Source organism: Gasterosteus aculeatus, chromosome 4, assembly GCF_964276395.1.
Source record: "Gasterosteus aculeatus chromosome 4, fGasAcu3.hap1.1, whole genome shotgun sequence".
Lineage (NCBI taxonomy): Eukaryota > Metazoa > Chordata > Actinopteri > Perciformes > Gasterosteidae > Gasterosteus > Gasterosteus aculeatus.
The window spans coordinates 24,017,458-24,033,539 of record NC_135691.1 but is presented as its reverse complement, the minus strand read 5'-3'; the positions used below and the strand labels follow the sequence as shown (position 1 = coordinate 24,033,539).

The window sequence follows — 16,082 nt, the reverse complement described above, 5'->3', positions numbered from 1 at the left end:
GACAACAGAGAAACATATTTAGACTAAACCCAGTGGATTGATAATAAACTTTAATTTCAAGTTGAGATGGATGGCTGTGGAACATAGAAAACACACATTTCAGTATAAACATATGCATTCACATGGAGTTGAACAGGTTGAAACTGGCTACTAAAAGTCAGTAGAAGAACCTCTCAGCAGAAGAGAACCTGCAATTAACACTGAGAAAAGTCTCTCAGCTCTGGAATTCTCTACACTGCTGAAAGAGTTATTAGAGCGGACTCATAGCCTGGTTCCGGGGAAGGACTTGGTACCACAGGTATTTCTATATGCTCAGCTAACTTTACATTTCTTTATTTTCTTTTATTTGACAGTTGTGTGGACCCAGATCAAGGAAAAAGCATTTTTCATTCTAATGGCTTAAAGCTTTGTTGACTATTCTGAGGATAAAGAGAGAGTGAGAAGAGGAAGTTGAGGGCCACTCAGGTCTTACCCATGCCAAGTTCCAGGACTTCTTATATAATATATCAGGGTCCTAAATCTGCAATCTGTGTCACACACACACTCATAGTATGCATTACAGCAGAATGGGCCGGCTTCACAGCTGCCTGGCAGATAGGGGAGCACACTTTGTTTAGTATAGATTTCCGTCACAAGCGGCAGCATTGAAAACAGAAACATTTTAGTGAAAATTAGTGTGCTCAATTCATTTTAGTGTTTTATCACTAAGAAAATTACTTTTAGTTGCTGAAATGAGTAAGTTACAACCCCCCCCCCCAACCAAAAAAAAACAGGGTCACGTGTCAAACAGCCACCAACGCTACATGAGTTCCATTGTCTGGGCTTTGATGGACAGTTTGTCTTTAATTACATTTGTCTTTTCAACTCATGACTGACTTTAGAACCATGAAGGGGGGGGGGCACGGTAAATACTTTTCAGTACAACATGAATGATTATGGTGAGTGTATTTAACATCAGCGCAGTATATTGCTATGAGTAACTAATAAGGGCAAAAAAGCACTTTTAAATCATGCTAAATCACAATTACAGTAAATTGCCAACTAAGTAAGAGTGCATCCTCAGTCTCAGAAGTACATATTAACACCTTGGTAGATGATTAACAAGTCAAACCCACACCCACAAAGAAACTTGACAATGTTTATTAGCAATATTTGAAGAAAGTTATAATTTGTTAAATCTTATATTGACTTAAATCTTATATTGACTGTCATTTTTTTCATTTTAACATGAATTGCACAAGATAGACCCACGAGGATAGCTGTCTAAGAAATGTTTAGCACGAGCACACTTGTTGGACTTTTTCTTCTTTTAAAAGTTCATTTATTTATGGCCTGCTACAAAGCACTGCCACAATACAGAGGGCGGGGAAAAAGCTACTGTCCATCACTCGCACAAGACAGTCCATTCTAGAGTCTAGTATACATAAAGGGGGTGTGGAGGTTTGTGGGCTGCGCTGCTATAGGTAAATCTCATAGAAATCGTCCAGCTCCTCATGAAACAAGTCCCATTCATCCTCTGAATCTGTCACCTCGTCGTCGGTTCCTGCAGCAAGAAGCATGAGAAGCATCTCGCTCAGCTCAAACGTCACCATCTCCTCGTCCTCGTTGTCAAATGAGTCGGTGCTTTCCCGTTCATCGAAGATGTCCCACAGCGGTGTTCGTCTTGAGTTCTGGTAGGATTAAGGGAGAGAGTTGTAGCCTCAAAGAAGAATGTATTAGAAGGACAATAAATGTCTGGTCTAAAAATGTATATTAAAAAAGAAACAACAACGGACGTTAACCTTTTTAGCACTGGACATTTTTTAGGCCTCTCGTCGAAATTGCATTTACACACTAAAACTGGCATATTTATGAAAACTAAATGTTTATCTTGAAAATTCTTGGAGTCACAATGAAGGGAAACACTTATGAAAATGAAAACATCAGTACATAATACTTTTTTCTATCTCGGCCATTCCTCGGCCGGCTTCTAAGTTCCGCCTCTTGTTCAAATCCTCAGAGCCAATTGAATTGAAGCACACACGTGGAATAGAGCGGCAGCTTTCTTAGCCAGTAAAAAGAGGATCCGTGTAGAGCGAGAACTGATGCTCTACTCTGAGGCTGAAGGGCAAAAGTCGCCTTCCCCCATTACATGATATCAGTCCATGAAAAGGAAGGAAATGCTTTGGAAGAGACACAGACGTCCGCTTAGTGTTCAGCATTAACCACCCAAACTGAAATTATGTGTTCTATCGTTGAAACGGCAAAGTTAAGATAATTTCATGATTGAAAAGTGATGTGATTTGAGTGTTTGCTGTTGGTTCTCCCCTAGCTTCCTCTAGGAAGGTTTGTCTGGGAGAAATGTTATTGTCGTCTTCAGTAGACCTGTTGCAAAATATCTGAAAATAAGAACGATCATTTTTGGTGCTGGAATATATTATATTCATTTTACATATAAATAAATTTCACCGACATTTTAGTCGGCCGCGCTGCCTCTGTTCTCGTCTGCTTTCTTTGTCAAAAACGGAGGCAGGGCTTAAGCAGCGTCTCCACAAACGCACCGAGCGGACACCGACAGTGGGAGGGAATGCTTAAACCCACTGTATCCACTATAGTCAAAATAGACCTGGTTTCGAAGCTGCAATCTTCAGCTCCGTTATGGGAACATTTTGGCTTTACGCCAAATGAGAGAGCCAATAGACGTGAACGAGCCAGTATGTTAACTTTGTTTAAAAACATTGGCAACGAAAAGAGGCAACACAACTAACCAAAAGTCTCACCTAAGTCACAACCATCTCATCCAGTCTTTCAAACTGAACTACTGTCGGTTCCTCCGGACTGCGGGTTTGTTTCTTTTGGCCGGGGGTGCCATTCTATCCCCCTTCCACCCGGTTCGGCCGATAGTTAGCGGGACCGAGATGACCGTTTCTCCCAGCAGCCATTTAGCCATGATAATGCACGACATAATTGGCCTACTACCCGTTGAAGGTCTCATTTAGTTATGTGGTTCTTGGAGATTTAAATAAATAAAAATAAAAAAGTCTGATTTGATAAACTTCCATAACACATCACATTGGTATTCTCAGTTTATTTATACGTTTGTTTGTTTGCATTTCATCAGTTAAATTTTCTCTACAAAAGCCACACTGAACATTTTAAGAGACGGCTTTTATTTTTCTGCTCATTCGATTAGTTCAGAAGACAAAGCGTTGTTGCTGTTGTCAAAATCAATCTGGGTAACGCTTGTAATTACTGATGAAATGGGCAGATCTGACAAGGGAGTATGAACTCTTACCCGATTTCTGCTGTTGGATCCGGTCTGTCTTCGCTGGGGTTGCGCTTCCTCCAGCCGTCCATCCGGAAAGGCATGCTTATAGAAGCAATTTGAGCCGAAAGGACAGGTTCCACGACCTTCATCAAAGTATCGACACGGTTTGGTCCTGGAGAAGACAAAAGCAAGCAACAGCAAGTTCAAAGATTACATTGTCAATATTTTGAAAAACACAAAAGGAAAATTCTGTCTTCATTTGAAAAGCCCGACTGAGTCAACGTCCATCTTCCAGAGTTGAGGTCGACACTGGACCATCCGCCCACTCCAGTTTTCCACTATTTCTGCAGAATCACCATCCAAGATTTGGTAGATGGACTGTACTTTTATTTCTCTTTTGTAGTCTTCTGACCACTCAAACCTCTCTAACACTACATCCTTATTCACCTATTGACACCCATTCATATTATGATTGGAAGAGCTGCCATAAATAGATACCTGCCCATCAACATCTAACATTCATAAAACTTAGCCCCAAATAACTCTTGTAGCATTGACTAAGTGTTTTTGAAACGTTGTCGGATTAAAAGCCAAGAAACTAGAAAAGAAAACTAAGCTTTAGCATTAGTGAAAGCTACAGTGGCAGCTGTAGTCCCTGTTTCTTTGACCAGCTGGTAGAAATAACGCCAGTCCAGCAAAGATAGTTTAGTTTTAGTTGTTTTTTTTTACAAACTTTTCCTAAGTGTAGGAAATGATCTGTGTACCCCATGCCATCCTTGTATTTCTGGATGAGTTTCTGCTTGTCCTCCTTATCCTCCACCCAGTACTCGCTTGGGATGACAAAGTTTGATGTGATTCGACACTCCGGACAAGATCTGCAAAAAAAAAAAAAAAATCAAATTGTGGAAACAGTCCTTAGAAAAATAAAGTGATTTGTACTTATTTTATAAATAAAACCACTTTTTTTATAGTTGATATAGTAGGTGCTCCCCTTTGGCTACAATATATACTTAAAACCTTAAAACCAGAGCTCAACGATACCTCATCAGAGAAAGGACAAAACTATGTAAATAAATGTATGTGTAAAAACCATATGGTACAAACCATAAAACAATGCCATATTTATGACGAGATGGCGTTATATAGGTAAGCATAGCCTAGCAAAGATCAATCCAAACTCTATTGTGAAAACTTGAGTATTTTAAAATATATTTGATATCAGATTGGCATCATTGTGTACTTATTTTGGGATTCCTTTTATCCGTTTATTGCAACAAAATCCGATCAAAATAGTTTATTTTGGGTTCATGCAGCTGTACTATATCAGCAGACATGTGACTAAAGATACATTGAATGCAGGTCGATGGAATTCACTGCTTGCCTCTGGATTACATTATGAACCGAGAAAAAAACAGGCAAATAACGCGACAAACAAACAAAGGGAGCACGGAGCACGTTCTCCAACAGACTCCTTCAGCTCCGCTGTCACAAGGGCCGATACAGGAGATCATTTCTGCCCAGTGCAATAACAATAAATCATCTCTGGCCAAATAACGACAATAACAACCCTGTACTGCTGTGATGTTGCTGCCCTTCCTCTTCTCCTTTTACAAATTATTTTTATTGTGTCTTTTGAAGGTTATTCTTTTGTTTCAGTTTAGTTTACTTAATTTAATTTAATAATTTAATATTTTTTATTATATTGTACATGTGTATATAATGTGAATCTTTTTATTCTATTCTTCCCTGTACATGCTGCTGTGATAACAAAATTTCCCTCTTGAGAGATCAATAAAGTATCTATCTATCTATCAAAACAAATGATCCCATGATCAAATACAACAATTTGCTTTGCACTAGGTGTCCCTTTCAGTGAAGTAGCTGTGCAATAAATACCTTTTTTTTGGTCATAGGGTTTGAGGTTCTACAGATTTTTATATTTTCTCATCAGAAAATCTACCTGCGATACAGATTTAAACCATTTTACATTGAGGGATCGAACCAGTAAACACTTCCAAAACTGTGACTCACTTGATGATTTTGCTCTCAAACTGCTTGGCACTCCTCCACTTACGAATGCACTTTAGACAGTAGCAGTGGCTGCAGTTGGAGAGGATGCCAAATCGGCGCTCGCTTGGGTTGGCTTTCTCAAACACCACTTCCATACAAACACCACACATCATGTCTTTGCTGCGTTGGATGGCAAATGAAATCTCCATGTCCTTCTCGTGGGCCTCGATGCATGCCTAAGAGATGGAACGGTTAAACCAGCACATCACAACCTGCAAGGTATGCATTAAACTGTGATCCTAGATAATGTAGCATAATAACTGTGAGAGGTTACCCATTCACAAAAGTGTGCCGCCCTGGGGCCGTACACTTATTTCACAAAGGGAGTGAACCTGGGAAGGAAGCGCGAAGAAATCTCCTCAAAACATAATGCAGTCAGATAAGATCCCCCTAAAAAATACTTACTAGCTGACACAGCAACTGGGATGTAGGTACATACGATGATGGGGAACAGACCATAATCTAGCAAACAAACATACTGCGGTGCTAATGCTAGCCAACGCTTGCTGAGGCCGGAGAGGCACCGTGTACGGCAAAAGGACAATAGGGACGGGTCAGAGGGTCAGAGGGACGAGCGCACATAATTAGGAGAGAAAATCCGGTCAATTTTCAAAATAACACATTTTTATTTTTCTCAAAACAGCCGATCAAATTTGGCCGATCAGATTTTTTTTTTGAAAAGCTTGTGATTGGCTGTCTCTCCATGTTATTAAATTTCATTGGCCCCCGTCTTCGGTGGCGGGTGGGTGAAACCACTGAGACAAAATGGCTTCGCCGGTCTGGCAATATTACATGGTGTCGGAAAAAGATAATAAATTTGCAGTTTGCAACGTCTGCTCAAAAGTAGTTCCCCCGTGGAGGAAGGGGTTTCAACACCACGAACCTCATACGGCATTTGAAAGCTTGTCACATCAAGGAATTTGAGGAGTTTACGAAGTTGGCGAGCGTTAAGGCAGATAAAGACAGAGAGCGTGCAACCTCTTCCCAAACGCCACTCACTCAGCTGACCGTAACAGAGACATTGAAACGACAGCAACCATACAGCAATGACAACAAGAGACGAAAGGAATTAAATGCAAAGGTAATGGAATTCATATGCCTTGATCAGCAGCCGATGTCTGTTGTGGAAGACGCCGGGTTCAAACGCCTTGTATCTTGCTTGGATCCACGCTATACGCTGCCGGGCCGAAAATACCTAACTGATGTTTGTCTGCCGGAATTATACCGAAATGTCTACACGCACATCGAGAGCCTTATGAACGACAACATCAGGGCAGTTAGCTTCACGAGTGACATTTGGAGTTAGAGTGTCTGTCCTGTGTCTATGCTGAGCCTAACTGCGCAGTTTATTAAGCAGCACGAGTCTTCCTCTCCGCACCTTGTACAAGTGTAGATAGCGAGCGACTTTTCAGCACAGCAGGACATATTTTAGATGAGAAGAGGAACAGGTTGACTCCTAAAAATGCTGAGATGCTTATATTTATCAAGGCAAATCTGCCAGTGATGCTGCTTAATCAGAAGTAAGGTTTGAATACTCTAGTATGCCCCCTCTCCGAGTGAGTTGAGTGAGTGAAGTATGTGAGTGAGTGAGACACTATACAGATAGACATACATGTTTTGTTTAATCGCTGACTTCCTGTGCACCTTTAATCTTTATTCTGTCTTTTATCTCCTCCTATAAGCTCCAAGTTCTATTGAGAGCCTCTAGAGTGGAATGTTGCACATGTTATTCTATTGTTGTGATTTTCATTTAAAGATTTATATTTTTATTATTGTTTTAATATTTATTATTATTTACACATTTTATAGTAAGCGAGAGAGCTTTTCTACATTGGAATGTTGCACGTTCCCTGCAATAAAACGGATGGTTGTCAATTCATGATACTCTCTCGTCTCGTAATTTAAATACTTAAAATACAAAACCAATGTTGTTAAGAATAATTAATTTCATAAATAATGCTACACAATAAATAGAATGCTTAAATCGACACCGATAATACTTATCGGTGATCGGTATTATCGGATCGGCAGATACTGATTTCAGTGATCGGTGATCGGCACCAAAAAACCTGATCGGAGCATCTCTAATATATAAGCTTTCTGTGGTGCGGCCCGGAACCAAACGGCCCACGGACCGGTACCGGTCCGCGGCCCGGTGGTTGGGGACCACTGGCGTAGACGACAGTTAGATAATGTTAGCTTAGCTATAGGTTTGTTTGACCAGGTAATAATTGTGTTTGTGCAGGTTGCAGCACTATAGCCCTGTCCAAAAAGTCACAAATATCACTTGTCATATTAGTAATATTAACTAATCTATCTAATTACCAAGCTGATGATGTCTTCTCTGTAAAATACAGCAACACAGCAAGCAAAGATATTACTTCTTTATGACAACTGACAATGACTAATCTGCCACCTTCTTTTCTGTTCAACACTAAGCTGGGATGAACAGGACAGATATTGGACACGCCAATAAAAAAAAAAACAGCTAACAATGCTCCCTCCTTTCAAGTATTAATAGAAATATACCCCTTGTTGGGCGCAGTTATGTGATTAGTTGAAAATCAAATTAATTTTAACAATGCTCTGCATTTCTTTTTTTAATTGTACCAAAGTGAGGTAATTTAAGGTACCAATCGCAGCCTTGTGCGCTGCGGGAGGCTTGCGTTGCTTGCGTCGCTTTCGACGCAAGCCTAGAAAAATGGCTCGACACACGCAAGGACGCAAGGAGGTGTGAAAGGGACACGCAAGGGGGTCTTGCGTCTGCATTTCTGCATTTCTTCCGACAAAAGTTCTTCACAACTCTACGTTTTGATTTTAAGTCAGGGATGACTGTGGATTTCACATGGCAAAAAAAGACATCAAACAACATTTCAATCAATGAAAGTAATACATCGCCGGCATATCAGTTGTTACTTATTTGCTTTATTATCCACCCATGGTGATTCTAAAATATTTCAGGAAAATTGTGACAGACTTACTTTAGTGTGCGCGGAACGCTGGGCGTTGTCGGTAGGATGGAGCACCTGGAGGCCGCACATGTCACACACGTCGCCGTGGAGATAGGCACAGTTGACTCCGTAGCGGCACTCTCCAACGGCTGCGTATGGACAGAGCTGCTTCTTCAGTTCTTTGTCGCCCTGCGATGCCTTACCGTCCAAGGTCTCTAAGAGAGGGGCACTGCTCTCAGGGTCCACTGGCTCAGCTGTGCAAGGAAACACGTTTACATTTATTTCATGTCCCTCCTCAAAATGGTTCCTTTTAAACTTCAACCTCAAAGGGCAACTTTTCATCACTTTTCTCATGTTTTGTACACAACTGTAAATCATTTATTATTATTTATTTATTTATTATGATGCCGGTGTGAAAAGACCTTTCCATAAAGTGTTCACAAGATTCAATACAACACACGTAATCAATGCTGACAACTCACCCCTTCCACAGTACGGCTGTCCAGGAACAAACTCAGCAGCGTTGACCCAGTCTTGTGCCTCTGAACCAGGTGTTAACCCACTGGGTTCCGGGTCTGACGAGCTGGCCAGCGAGGCAGAGGGCAGCGGCAGCGTTTGTGGGGTTGGAAACTCCTCGTCCTTTGCTGGTTTACAGTGGTCAAACCTGAGGAGGCACAGGGACCAGGATTGTTGCAGTTAACACAATCTACTGCTGATTCTGTAAAAGACGCACAATGAGAATGGCTTCACACCTTTTCTCCTTAATGAAGAGAAAGAGAGTAACCCTATAGTAGTGGCTGGATATAAATTGTCCAACAAAGGAATAATCCAGAAAGAGCAGAATATTCTAAGCGTAAGTAAACGCTGTCTGTCATTCAACACACAGTCTGAATGAAGTGAGAAATGATAGCCTACATAACTTGATAATCTGGTCACAACGGACTGGATTTCTATTTCTATTGATCTGGGACTTAGGTCTGTCCGATGTTTGGCACAGATCATTATGTGATGGAGGGGCAGGGTGGTGAAACCGTTTACAAACTTGTTTTGGGCCACCTACATTTTTCAACAGGTTTGATGTGTCAGAGTTAAACTTATTAAACAATATGATCAGCCACTGCACCATGTTCGTACATTGAGATTAAAGCTACAGAGCCAGAGGATAATATGGCCCAAAATGTTTCAAATTTTGCAATTCCAAATGCTTTTAAATGCGTTACTCTTGGGACATATTTATATTTGAATTTCTCCTTTGTTTGGCTGGTTCCTTTGTGGAACCAGCTTCCACTTTCAGTCCAGGGGGCAGATTCGGTCTGCTCTTTTATAGTAAAGCTAAAATCGTTCCTCTTTGATTTTGCTTATAGTTAGGGCTGGCTCAGGTTAGCCCGGACCAGCCCTTAGCTAAGCTGTTATAGGCTTAGACTGCCGGTGGACTTCTTAGGACACACCAAGCTCATTTCTCATGCTCTCGTTCTACAATAATTCACGTTTTATTAATGCACATGACTAATTCAGATTCTTTCCGGGAGTTTTTTGTGCTTTCTCCCCTAGTAGGTCTCCGTAGATCATAGTTCCTTCTGAACTGAGTGGCCCTGCTGACACCTGCTGCTGCCATCATCATTGTCATTTGAAATATTAACCATATTACTGTAATCATAAACCAACATTACCCTCTCCTAAAGTCTCTGTGCTCTCCCTCCCCACAGGCTTCTGATGGTGGTTCTATCTGATGGTGGTTGCCCCTGCAGTGGTCCTGCTGCCTTACTACTCACAATTACTTGCATAATTTCTGTCATAGGAATTGAATGTATTATACATTGTTCATTCTGTACACATGGCATCCATTGTAGTCTGTCCATCCCGGGAGTGGGATCCCTCCTCTGACGTTCTCACTAAGGTTTCTTCCCTTTTTTTTTCCTCTTGGAGGTTTTTTTTTCATTTTTTGGGGAGTTTTTCCTGCGCCGATGTGTAGGTTTCGCGACAGAGGATGTCGTATGTGTACATACTGTAAAGCCCTCTGAGGCAAATTTGTAATTTGCGATTTTGGGTTATACAAAATAAAATGAATTGAATTTTAAAAAAACATGTAGTGTGTGTGTCTCTGTGACGTAACTGGCTGTGCTAACAAAGATATAAAACTACTATGCAATGTGTGAATGTGTTTAATGCAATTGATCTATGATAAGCAGCGAGCTTGACCTTCAGTATGGAGGGCTACAGTTTTTTAGATCAATAAAGCCTTGTAAAGAAGATGCCTGGGACACTGGCACCTACTTCTACTGGGTTTCAGATGACAGGCTATGGTTAACGTTAAAACCCTGAAGGCCAAGGAGGAGTTAGAGAATGCTTCAATAGCCAAGAACAAACAGTTGGGCTCATTTGTCAAATTGTAGGGACAGGGAAATCTGTCTCTATATGACAGTTTGACACTACCGCAAATACAGAACACTTATCCACAAGTGTCATACAGATTATTCAGAATCTTCTGTAAGTGTGTGCTTATTCTGTGCATAACTGGACAACAGACCAAAAAACATTTGGACATTGCTGTGTTAAAATGATAGGAGCCAGTTTGTGAGATTGCAACTGGACCCACACACATGTAGGAGGTGACCACTGGCACTGGAGGCAGTGAACAAGCGTTGGCACTAAGGATTGCCAGGTTACATTGGCAAACATTTTGAGAAATTAGAAACCAACTCCTATGTTAACCTCTACTTAACATTTAACAAATAGGGTTAGCTCAAACGTGCATACCAAAATAAAACAATTAGTAATAGTAATTAAAAGAATTAAATATAGCACTCACATCAAGAGCCAAAACAATACAACGCTGTAGGTGTTTTACAGACAATGGAAGAGAAGCAAATTAGGTTTGACTCTAAGGTGAAGTTGACTAACCCTCTACCTCAGGAAGAAACGTGCATATTGATTGAAGTGGAAAGGAACCAGATGAACCTTCATTTTAGTTTGAAATGGGAGCACAGCCCCACACGCAGCACATGCTGAAAAAGAACAACTACATATCTTTCCCAACAAGTCCAAAACAAGCAAAGGAAGAAAAAAATCTTAAAATGCATTTAATCTGACAGTTTTATGTAAGTGTATATAAATATAACATTGTATGCTCTTCTGCAACCTCACTGTGGTGATAAGCTGCAGGCAATTTAGGTATTGATGTGTGTTCGAGCGCTACTCAATAGAACTGATTATTGGTTGATGTTAAAATGCCATTACAATGTGTTCAACTGTAATCGTGTCAATTTTATTTTTGGGAGAGAAACTAATATATTCAGGGGATGTGTTAACAGGAGCATAAAATAGATATTTGAGATGGAATTAGCTCTAAGCTGTTAAATTATATAACTACTGAAAGCAAAGTATTTTCAAATCAAAGCAAATATTAAAATTACATTAAAAAAAATATTTTAACAATGTAGCTCCTTGCATGGCAGGACAATTGTGCACACACAGACAGATGTACAAAAGCAGCACTGCAAATCTATATGCATGCTGCTGATGTCAATCAGAACAATATGGACCAGTCTATTCCCAGACAGCCACTGAGAGCACTGGAAGACTAGGGAGGGAAGGAGAGCTGCCGTAGCTATGCATAGATTGAATCTTTTCATTTAGTTGACGCGTTTACCCAAAGCGACTTGGGCCTTAATTTAAGAGGGTTCAGAACCAGATCAACAAGAATCAATAAAAGTACAATTTCTTAAAGAAAGCCAAACTACATAAATACATACATAAATCAGAGACAAGGGTGCTGCCGCAGAATTAACTTGAGGAACCAAGCAACAGCACAGGAGGGGGTGGCAAGCTCAGGGAAACAGGGACATGGAGAGCGTTATGCAATGCACTCTCTCTGGCCCTGGGGGCTGCAGAAGAAAGCGAGACAAGGAGTGAGACACAGACACCGACTGAGAGAGCAAAACAGAGCCCATCACAATAGACAAAGCCATGGGAATTCAGCCATAAGACAACAACAAAAGGAAAAAAGGAATGCGACTTATCAAACTAACAGTGGCAGCTCAGTGTTATATACACAGAACCAAAGGCTTCCTACATGCGAGGGACAGACCATTGAAATAAAATGATGAATGTCTGAATAACTAATACCGCCTTGCTGCTGCTGGGCTGGTCATCTGAGTGTCTCTCCAACTATAGGGATTCTCCTGAAGACAGACATGGAACAGGCACCGTCTGAGCTAGATGGCTGCTGCTGTATTCTAGCCTGGTCACAGACTGGGAGCCGAATCAACTTCTCAAAAAGTCCATGCCGCTGCACGTTCCAGCCTATTTACTACAAACAAATACAGCTCTACAGATTGCAGTCAAATACAGAGAAGAGCTTGCATAAATGGTAGCATTAAGATGTGTCAAAATCCGGCCCATCTTAACTGTCAGAATGTTAATGAAATGCAATACACTACCCTTTGGAAAAAAATACTCTTGACAAAAAAAGCTTATATTAATTGTGATGTAGGGAATTACCTGGCTAATTTCCAAACAATATTAAATTAACCTGGATGCTTCATATACGTCAATGGGATTTACTTCAAGTTCAAAATCAAATGTAACATTAGTAAATTATCGATGAGCCATAATAATTAATATCTACTAATTATTATTACCAATTATGTTATAGCTCATTAGATGGCCAAGCAATCACTTAAGCAAAATATGTGAACAAATGAACTTGTTCCAACCTCTCAAATGCAAATATGTTGTGTTCTCGGAGTCCTCTAAGACAGTAAACTGACCATCTTTGAGAATTGAACTCAGAAAATGAGAAATATCTTATATTGGGATCAAGGAAATTGTGCATTACTTGTGCACAACAAATGATAATGAAAATGTCAGCAGATTAATAGATTATTAAAATAATCAGTAGCTGCAGCCGTGTGGTATGGTTCTTTAAGATAAAAACACTTCATAAAACACTTCATCCAAGCATCATATTTAAAAACAGACTAAACTTGTATATTATTAGGTAGGATTTTGAGAAAATAACACTTTTTGTCCAAAAGATTTTCTCAAATACATCCATCAGTGTCCATGTCCTATGCATGTACTAGGAATGCTGTCCTTTGCATCTCACACAAAGACGGGCGGTGAGAAAACCAGGAGCTGGATTATGCTGACCGGTGTGTTGAACATACACCAGCACCACTATCACTCAAACACATTTTTATATTGTAGAAAAATTCTATCCAGCAGGTTACTTGTGGAATGCCACAGACAAGAGATTCTGGTCCTCATTGGACTCACAAGGAGCTAACAGAGCAACATGTTGACATTGGTAAGCAGCCGTCTCAGGATTCGGAAACACCTTGAGGATCAGGATGCAACACCTTGACGTGCTCTACAAACAAAGGGCCTGAGGCTAAGGCCCCTTTAAGAATGGAATTTATGATGCAGCTTAAGATGACAACCATGATATATTTTTATAAACTTGTAAATGCCAGTTGTGTACAAACACAAGCCAAACTTTACGGAATGCATCCAAATTGGAATAATGTTGGATTTTGATTCAAACTTCTATTTAAAATGTTACCTGCAACGATCCCCAAACACACAGTTCCCCTTCTGAAAGAACTTGCAAATCATGGCTGCAGGTTTGCTGCTGGTCAGATCGTGGGAATATCGACAGTTGTCCCCTTCTTTGCATAGACCATGCATGAAATACCTGTAAATATAGAATAACATTCGTTGAGTAAATAAACAATCTCTAACACAGGCCTACTGGCATTTACATTTGAACAGAAAAAAAAATCTAATCCTGATATCATTTCATTCAGTTTCAAGCTCAAGTTTAAACGTTTATCAAGCCCGCTAGATCTATCTCAATGTATTTTGTATAGCCAGAAAATAGCAAAAAATACAGATTAGACTCAAAAGAGCTTTACAGCATATATGCGACATCCTTTGTCCCGGAACCGTCACATCAGTTGAAAAAAACATTCCACGCCAGACAACTGAGTAAATTTCGTCTTTCAGTTTCGTTTAAGAAAAGCAATCAAAACCCGGTCACAGGAAAAGATCGGATGGGACACCCAGCAGGTGCTAGGAATAGGAGGGGAATAAAATAAAACCCACCAACCAGCTAGGCTAGTTAGTGTAAAAGTTGGCTTATTATAAAAGGCAGTGTGTCAAAGGGCAGCTTGCCCCGATGAACACATATTACTGGGTTCATCTTATCGTTCTTTTGTGTATGCGAACATCTTAGTTTTACATTGTTGCTTGCAGAGTTACTCGTTGAAAATATGGCTAGCAAGCTGGCTGCTAACTCCCTCCGCCTGCCTGCTATGAGAGCACAACAACACTATTGGGGCTAGCTACCCAACTACACAGCGTCTACTAGAGCTAGCTACCCAACAACACAGCGTCTACTGGAGCTAGCTACCCAACAACACAGCGTCTACTGGAGCTAGCTACCCAACAACACAGCGTCTACTGGAGCTAGCTACACAACAACACAGCGTCTACTGGAACTAGCTAGACAACTGAGCCCAGCCTCAGATGACGCCTGTTGTCAGTCGTTGGCAAGCCACCGCATAACATACATTTTCGTATCGAACGGAAGACATAATCATCCTTGATGTTTTTAAAAAACCCTATTCTCATCTTACCTGCAGGTTACGTTTTTAGTCCAACCTACTGGTATTGACGAAGCCGCCATAGACGCTGCTGCTGCCTCCGCCATTGCTGTTTATGTTGAGAAGCAATAGCCCGGATGTTCCGGAAAGCTCCGCTCCAGCTCGGCTTTTTTCGCATCTGTACGGTTTCAGGCGGAACTTACCGAATACCTCGCGCCAGCCTGGTAGTGTCCACTACGAGGCAGCAGTGTCCCGGTGTTAACAAAGTAAATGAATGCGAGGGAGGCTTCGTTGTTCGCTGGCTGGTTCTTTAATATCGTCCCATGAGCGCCCGTTTACAGTACACGTCAACTCCCGTATAACCCCTAGTATCTGTGCAAGCACACTAGAGTACCGTATATGACATCTCCCCCTCTTTTGAGTGTTATGTCAATAACAACAAAGAAACAATTAAACTGAAAATGGCTACTTGAACAGTGAATAGCATGAACAGAGATTAACTTGAATTAGAACATTTGAGCACACCAATCAACAGACAACACATTGTCAACATCAACAACTTCCTTTCCACCCCCCCGAACATGTAATATGCACTTATCTACAGGTCAAGCCTGTCGACTTTTCTGCACACTCGTCCAGACCTGGTCACAGTCTGACCGGGCAGAGGGGATGTGGGTGTGGCCAAACTCTGTCTGACAGAAATGGTCTCTAACATAGTGGCTTCGTCATTGTGTGCGCATTGTTTCCATGCTGTAACAATCACTCACCCGGTACAAGTAACCATCATTGTCCTCTACCGTCCGCCAGGCTCCTTAGGTCATTTCTTGGAAGAACTGGACATTCTCCTGTCTAATTTCCCCGAAAATGGACCTCCGCTCATCCTCCTGGGTGACTTCAACATCCAGACAGAGAAGTCACCTGACCTCTTACACCTACTTTCTTCCTTCGCTCTGTCACTCAGTCCCTCTCCTCCTACTCACAAAGCCGGCAATCACCTTGACTACATCTTTACTAGAAACTGCTCTACCACTAACCTCTCTGTAACTCCACTTCATGTGTCTGATCACTTCTTCATCTCTTACTCCCTTCCACTCTCTATAACTAACAAACCTCCCTCATTGACTAACTCTGTACCGGCTCGTCGCAATATTCGCTCCCTCTCTCCCTCCTCGCTGGCATCCTCTGTTCTATCAGCTCTCCCTTCAACTG

At 41.1% G+C, this 16,082-nt stretch overlaps 1 protein-coding gene across 3 annotated transcripts; it reads right to left on the bottom strand.

Annotated features, from left to right (window-relative positions):
- Positions 1–33: 33 nt before the first annotated feature.
- Positions 34–15,296, bottom strand: mkrn1 (makorin, ring finger protein, 1). 3 transcript variants are annotated; one of them, XM_078101419.1, is made up of 9 exons: positions 14,907–15,296; positions 13,832–13,963; positions 8,751–8,932; positions 8,299–8,522; positions 5,279–5,493; positions 4,012–4,122; positions 3,275–3,419; positions 1,530–1,670; positions 34–587 (listed from the first exon to the last, which is right to left on the bottom strand). In XM_078101419.1, exons 1-9 carry the CDS (start codon positions 14,978–14,980, stop codon positions 507–509), a joined length of 1,305 nt encoding a protein of 434 aa, XP_077957545.1. In that variant the 5' UTR covers positions 14,981–15,296; the 3' UTR covers positions 34–506. The 3 variants fall into 3 exon arrangements, with proteins under 3 accessions (XP_077957545.1, XP_040029279.1, XP_077957547.1); XM_040173345.2 differs by having other exon boundaries at positions 34–1,670; XM_078101421.1 differs by lacking the exons at positions 13,832–13,963; positions 14,907–15,296 and adding an exon at positions 12,021–12,194.
- Positions 15,297–16,082: the final 786 nt, after the last annotated feature.

What these genes read in the sequence shown, in the direction of transcription:
- mkrn1 (XM_078101419.1), bottom strand. Translation starts at nt 14,980, where the DNA reads ATGGCGGAGGCAGCAGCAGCGTCTATGGCGGCTTCGTCAATACCAGTA. An exon ending in ACAGCCGTACTGTGGAAGGG is followed by an intron (nt 8,523 to 8,750) that starts GTGAGTTGTCAG and finishes TTCCTTGCACAG; the next exon opens with CTGAGCCAGTGGACCCTGAG. An exon ending in AAATACAAGGATGGCATGGG is followed by an intron (nt 3,420 to 4,011) that starts GTACACAGATCA and finishes TGTCTTCTCCAG; the next exon opens with GACCAAACCGTGTCGATACT.